This window comes from Cyphomyrmex costatus, unplaced genomic scaffold (genome assembly GCF_001594065.2).
Source record: "Cyphomyrmex costatus isolate MS0001 unplaced genomic scaffold, Ccosl1.0 scaffold505, whole genome shotgun sequence".
In the NCBI taxonomy this organism is placed as follows: domain Eukaryota; kingdom Metazoa; phylum Arthropoda; class Insecta; order Hymenoptera; family Formicidae; genus Cyphomyrmex; species Cyphomyrmex costatus.
The window spans coordinates 18,155-25,820 of record NW_017279311.1 but is presented as its reverse complement, the minus strand read 5'-3'; the positions used below and the strand labels follow the sequence as shown (position 1 = coordinate 25,820).

At 35.7% G+C, this 7,666-nt stretch overlaps 1 protein-coding gene across 3 annotated transcripts in view; it reads right to left on the bottom strand.

Moving 5' to 3' along the window:
* Positions 1–7,069, bottom strand: part of LOC108778642 (uncharacterized) — a 9,814-nt gene extending 2,745 nt beyond the window's left edge. Inside the window, exons 1-3 of one of the 3 annotated variants that reach the window (XM_018545866.1) lie at positions 6,818–7,069; positions 816–965; positions 102–275 (exon numbers count right to left, since the gene is read on the bottom strand). In XM_018545866.1, coding sequence (XP_018401368.1) covers positions 102–275; positions 816–950 — 309 coding nt within the window. In that variant the 5' untranslated portion in view covers positions 951–965; positions 6,818–7,069. Of the gene's footprint in view, positions 1–101; positions 276–815; positions 966–6,384; positions 6,428–6,817 lie in introns of those variants that run through there. The other 2 variants (XM_018545867.1, XM_018545868.1) reach the window with 2 other exon arrangements.
* Positions 7,070–7,666: the final 597 nt, after the last annotated feature.

Below are 7,666 nucleotides of genomic sequence, written 5' to 3'. Positions count from 1 at the left end.
TATATATATATATATATACACACACAAACAAAATAAAAGATCTTACAGCCAAAAAGCAGTCAATTAGCAGGACGATATACGAAGAACAACCAGTGACTTACAAGTTTAAGCCAAGGGATCCTGGCGAATTTCTCCACAATGTGGAACAGGTAGAGAATGAGAAGAATGCCTGTCAACCAGAAGCCACTCATAGCCACGGTATTGAACCATGCTCCCCGGCTGTGGCTGCTGTATACCGACATCGTTATGGATATAAATCCTAAGAGATTTAGTCCCTGAAAGAAGACCCCAGCGTGATTATCATTCTTGAAAATTCTTCATTGCGCAGTTGAGCAAGCACGCATCGTGCACAAATACAAAGCATTTCACGAGGCTCTTATAACCGTCGTCGTGTGTAAGAAATTCAAGAATCCATTATAACCCGTGACGCAATTGGCCTTATACCAGCCGTTGTAATTCACGATAGACGTGCATTTTGTACACAATGTTCACGCCGTACAATTAACGAGCCGAGCGTGTTCTCCTTTAATTTTCTAGTTCTTGATAATTTTTCGACTAATTAATATTTTTACCTGCAAGCATTTTTCTATATTCAACAGACCTTTAAAGTAAGAAGTTTATATCGCGCAATTTAAGATCTTTCATGTTAAACATTAATCAACTTATGATTCAAAATTTCTTATTAACGAGGCTGAGACTTGTCGAGTAATTCACTTACAAAGCGACTATTAAATACGGAAAGCACTTCTCGTGAATCGCTCGATAAAATTATTGTAAAATTTTACAAGTAAAGAATGAATGTGTGTCGCACTCACCACTTCTGCCAATTTTAACATGCCAGACCATGTTCTAATATACGACTTATCGAACCGTATAGTGGGTTCAGTCGTCATGGTGGTACTCGTCACCGTGGTGGTGGTGGTGTGCTGCCCCGGGAATCCTTGATCCATCCGATTGCTTTAATACTGTAACGTAACAAAAACGACACGTAGTTAGCAATGGATATCTCCACCTGCTTCGCGAGTCGCCGTCATCTGATCTGATACGCATCAGTACGACAATGATACTTTGTAAGGGCGCGTCTCAGGTGGAATAAATGAACAACCGAGCATCGACCGAGTCGCGCGAAGCCAGGGATGAGAAAAGATGGATCTTAAAATAAAGATCCGATGGTATTTGTCAAATACGAAGTGTGTTGAAGTAAATTTGCGATCATCGAGCGAATGCTTGAAAAGTGCTCTTCTCGAACTTTTTGCTATCCAAAGATTTCATCTTGAGAATTATTGTAGATAAATCTAATATAAATAAAAACGTATCAATCTTTAATTTACAATATTTGATATCGGGAAAAGAAAAGATTGAGTGACTGGTATACAATTTATTTCTCTATCAACATGATTTTAATTTGTGATTTAACTTACACTTCATCTTTTCCTATAATTCTAAAAATTAAAAAAAACCAGTCGAAGTTTTTTTTATTGTTCTAGACTTTTAAAAAATGTAAAAAATTCAGGTTTACTTTTTAACATCTCTATTACATTATCAAGTAGTTTCCTTGATTATTTTAGGGAGGAAAACTGAATTCTGCCCTTCTTTATTTCGGAGAAATTTGGAAGTAAAATTTCTTTTATGCCAAAAAAAGACCAAATTATATACAGAGGATTAATCTGTAACATTAGAGGAAACGGGCATTAGACTGACCACTTGAGATGCAAAACTATTTCAGTAGAAAAAAACGTTAAAAAAATGTGCTTATGTAACTTCTGCACTGGAGATGCTCTCGCGCGAACGTCGAAGAAAATAGCATACGCTCTGATATTGACTATCCAGGCTATCGATTATGCCCAAACAGCTTGCTGTCTGTTTATAATTAAACGCATGAGCTGCAGTACAACGCCGTGTTGCACGAATTTGCGTGCCTTAGTATATTTACATCTAGTCGATTGATGACTTCCTTTGCAGGGAACTATTACTCGTCTACTCCTGACAATGACAAACCGATACAGTCAGCTCTATTTCACCGTAAACATTCTTTACATTAACTATACATGCCGTCAAATATTAAATTCTTGTAAATAATTATATTTGTATCTTGTAAATAATAATGTATTGTACTGTAGATAAAAATCTCTGACTGTTTTAATAAGAAAACACAGACATTTCAGGTAATAGAATTTTATATTTTATCTTTTAAAGACTCTCTGTAACACCGATACACTTCATACATCTTACATACAACTTCAAAATATTTTTTAAAGTCCGCAGTTAAAATGCTATTTATAGCAGTTGTTATGTTCTTCTAATGATCTTCGACATCTAATGCTTATTTTTCATGATATTTTTAAATTTTAAAAACAATATGTTAAAAACAACAATTCTTTTGTACAAACCTGTAATCTATAATTAATTAGTCAAAAAAGCTTACTAAGATTAGCCACTCACTTTGTTCGCCGGTTCTTTTCGGTTTTCATGTTGTTCCCGAAGCTCAAAAACATGAAAGATGAACACTTTCGAGATATCAAGAATATTCAGAGGAATGTGATGAGTGTTCTAAATAGCATCTAAAACTATGGATTTTAAAAAGTATTTTGAAGCTTTGTAGAAAGAAAGAAAATGTGTGAAGTATAATGGGGTCTCTAAAAGATATATAACTATTTATTATCTGAGATGTTTGTGTTTTTTTCATTGTTGTAATCCGGAAATTTTATTGTCAGATCATGTATACTGTCTTATACTCTACTAATGATATTATTTTACTAACATTTTTGTAAATTTCTCAATTTTATTTATGGAATTTCGAACTTTTTTTCTTTTATTTTCTTTATATATTTCTATAATTATAAAATAATTTTTTAAATCAAATTTTTATATATTAATTTTTTAACAATATATCAGAGAACATTTATTCTATATCTTTAATCTTTATATTTTCATCAATTTTTACTACACCTTATTTTACTGATCTGTTTACCTTTCGAAATGCTCGTATTATAAATAATGCTATTATAATAAATAAGACATGATTCACAGACATCTGAAAGCTGCAGTAACATAATACGTCAAGCATCAATCAACTCGATACACGAAGGACACACGCATATTCCACCTGAACACGTGATTCTTCCTCACTTCCCGCACTTAACGCTCAATTAATGTCCTCCGTGAGATTACCCGCGGGAAAGAGACAAGGGGGACGCTAGTCGCCGGAGACATGCACCGCAATCAATGTCGAGAGATGGGGAAAATGAAAACGCCATCGCGGATCGATTACGAGAGCTATCATGCAGGCGTAAAAGGCGTAAACTCGTTTACGTCGCCGATAACGATGCAAGTGATCGACGCGTCTGGTCCCGCAGCCCCATCACGACATACGTCGCGTTGCCGAAATTATTTTCCGAAAATCGTTTAACGGATGTCCCAGATCATTGATATCACTGTCTTTATTATTCTATAAATCTGTTTTCTGTGGCTGGTGTATATACTTCAGGGGAACTTAAGTGAGATAAGTGTACACTGCTCAATTCATAATTTTCTCTCCAATTTTTGAGTTATTTTTAATCATTTCTGTAAGTCACCACTATTTTAATATTATTATAATTAAAATAATTTAAATCAAGAAAATATATTAAATTTTACTCAAATTTAGTTTATTATTTACTAGGTGCATACGTTAATATGAATGTGTTTACTTTGGCACTAATTATAAAAATAGATTAATTTAGGTTTTGAAACATTTGAAAGTAATATATCGAGTTTCTTTGATATCTAACATGTGTACCTATATTCGATATTTAACAAAAGCGAGAAAAAGAGTTCTCAAGTAGTCTAGAGCAGGAATAAAACAGACCTTTTGGGGTAAAGAAACAGACTGTTTCTTAAACGGAAAGGAACGTTCGTGAGCGAACTGTGAAAACGGTGCTGTCCGTCCGAGAGATCACAAGCCTCTCGAAGATGCTCTCGGGATTCGGGTTACAGACCGCGGCGTCCCGTTTATTATGTCACTCGAGACGCGTGCCGCGGGAATTACTTAATCTCTCAGCGTGAGGTCATTCCGCCTGGAAATAGACGGTGACAGTTCGCGGCGAAAGACAGCGTGAGGTGCAGTCGTGCACGTGGTCGTCAAGTCCTCCCACGAAGCGAATGGGGGAAAAGATGGGACGAAAACGCTTATAAATTCATGCAACGCGGCAAGCATCGCATGCTTTTATCGAGCATGCAATGCTAATCCCTAAAATCACCGCAACATACTGTGTTAATATAATATATAATTAGAACATAAAAAATATATATATTAAAGCATCATTAATGTCTTATATTGTTACATCATTACGATAAAAAAATGATTATTTGATAGCAGCGTTTTTTCAGAAAAAAGAATTTAATTATAATAATTTATATAGTTAATAGAATATTAACACATTATTATTTTATAATATATCATTATAATAAAAAAATGATTTTCTAATAATTTGACATTAATATAGAATTATATATATATATATATATAAATTATATAAATATAACTTAACTATTATTGAGAGATTTAATATCATATTATCAGAAAAATTATGTTATCACATAAACTTTAAAAAGTTAAATTTACTCCAAATATCGTCGTTCCTTAACATAAAATGCAATTAATTATCATTAAAAATTTTTCGCTTCTGAAGAAAAAAATTCGTTTCTAGTCTGGAATTGCATTATTAATGATCCATAATCCATTTAAGAATTTCATATTTCATACTTCATGAAGGACTTATTGACAATTAACTTAAGAGGGAGTTAGTTAAGTTTGATCGAAGGTATCCTAGATGAGAAAATCGAGGATCTTATAAGCCCGGTCACCACGTCGTGTTTCGTGGCGGTAAAGAGATAGTGGTGGGCATCGTAGAGATGGAATGCATGTGCAAACACGTATGGGGTGAAGGACTAATATTGTTGTCGCAAGAAGATACGGAGTACGAATTTAACGACCTCACTCCGACGGAGATGTCAAAGTTCAATGAACGCGACGCCATATTAGACGCCTCATCCTAAAAATCGATCGATTCCCAAAAATTTATTCTCTCTCGTTTCATAAAACTCGACACATATCAAAAATCAAACGATCAGAACTTTTCCGGAATGATTTAGGCAATTTAGTTCATCGGAATGACGCTTCTTACGATTTCAAAAGTGGAGCATTCATAATTCAATTTTACATTTAAATATCAACAATTTGGAGTTAGTAATGTCGTTAATTGGATGAAATTTCTCTTAAAAATCGAGACTTAAAGTAACTGTAAATTTGATAAAATATTAATTTTATTATTTTAATAATTTAATAGTAAAACTTAATAAAATAATTATTATTATTTTTAATTATATCTATGAGTCTCTCGTCACTGCCTCTATTTAATATTTTATACTTAATTTGACTAAAATAAAGGAGTTAAATAATTTAAGAAAAAAATATATTAACTTTCAGCATATAATTTATCGACCGATAATTTACGATAATTCACGATAATTTACTACACGCAATGGGTTATCGTGTCCTAAGCTAATTTTCATCATCTTCATAAAATACAGTGTTCCTTTATTAAGGAAAGTACTTCATGAAGTAAGTTCTTCAATGTACAAAAATTGTTAAACAATTCTTACACTATCTTTATGAAGTTTGTGTTTAATTTAAAACAATTACGTATAAATGTCACAATAATTATTATAATACTCCTAGTTTTACGAAGAAAAAAATGTGCAGGACAAATGACCTAATCGTGCGTATCATACGACTAAATTTGACTCATATAAATTTATTATTTACTTGTAAATGCATACGTTAATAAGGACGATGTTTACTTTGAGACTAACCACAAAAATGGATTAATTTACATTTTTACTCAGACGGAAGTTAAAAATAACACAATGTTTAATGCCCAATTTCTCCAACTCTAGAACAACTTTATTCAGGAGGTATCTCCCAGAATACGATGGAGATATCTTCTGAAAAAAGTTATCCGCAATTTAACCGAAAGTGAAGAAATTGGCAGGCATATAGCTCGAAGAACTGGATTGTCACGTCCCATTAATATTTAGTGAAAAATATTTCGCATTAATCATGGAACGTAGGCTAGACACGTCACACGTGCACGAACGCGTAACGTAAAGCTGCGATCACACTAACAATTGCGCGATTGTGACTGACGACTGAGGGATTACTTTTCAACCAATTAGAGCAAAACAGTCACCAATTGCTTTGCTCTAACTGGTTGAAAATCCTCAATCGTCGATTCCCTGATTGCGATCAAACGGCAAATTGTAACGTAAACAAATGCGAAATGTCACAAGTGAATTCTCCACAGTATGTGCAACAGACTTAACTCGCGAGGCAACGAGACTCACATAGGAGGGAAAGAAATTTCCGTCGACAGTTCTCGATTTCGTCGATCCTCTTCGTCATCCAAGTCGGTTGTTAAAAATAGTCAAAGCGGTATCTCATTCATTCATTATAAACGTTCTCTCGCGCTCGAGCGAGATGAAAACGTAACGAAGACCCGACTGTCTACGCGCTAAATTAGCGTGGATATCGATTAGTTGTGCGTTGCGTCGCCGTCCACGTCGCCTCGCGCCAGCTCGCGTCGATCCGCGGAGAAACGTCGATTCCATGCTACGATCGTTCGAAGAGCCGAGAAACGAGAACGGCGCGATTCGGGCGAAAAAGAAAAAGAGATTCCATCATTCCACGCACGCGAGCGAACGTTCCCTCGAGCGGTGCGAAGGCGGTCGCGAAACGAGCGTCGCAGATTTCTCGAGCAACGAACTTTTTTGTTGTTACCTGTCCCACCTGTTACTGGCTCCTCTTCGACTCTTCTGCCGCTTCCTTCCCTTCGCTTGTCGTTTAATCCCTTTCGCGTATTGTCACTACGCTTCCGTTTTCTTTCTCCTCTTTCAGAGAGATACACGGAGATACTTTCCAACGGAGAGCCGCAAACAACTCAGAACTGATCTATAACCGTTCTCGACTCGACATTCACTCGAATCTCTGGCATTCTCTGCTCCGCGTCCCGGCGTGAGTTACGGCGTTCACCCCCCCTCTCTCTCTCTCTCTCTCTTCGTTTCTGTCAATGGGCGTGTTCAGATTCTCATTCGAGTGCTCCCCGGCTGTCATGTCATCCTTGTTTAACATTCGGTATACAATAAGGATAGAAGCAGAGAGAACTAGAGAAGCCAGAGAGCTGCCATGCCCGAGAAACCGGAATTTAGCTGTTACTTTATTTTGAAGCGCCTTTATGTACACGAAATGTGAACATTGAACTATGTAGCTAATGTCCACAATTCCGTTGGTAATGTCCACGAATTTTTTTGGTTCTAATCTTTCTTGGTCCACGATGGTCGCGTTCAGCAGATTCAACCGTTGCGGAGCAAATCCGTGAGCGGTTGCTGCTATTGGATGATCTAAAAGAATACACCAATAACAATGGTCGCGTTCAGCAGATTCAACTATTGCGGAGCAAATCCGTGAACGGTTGCTGCTAGAGACCTAGAAAACAGAGATGCTTTATTGAAGGGTATGGCTTGATTGGCTGTCTAAATCACGTGATCAAAGAACCATTTTAATTCACTATTGCATCTAGATATAGTTTTATAACGTATGTACATATATATATATATATATATATATATA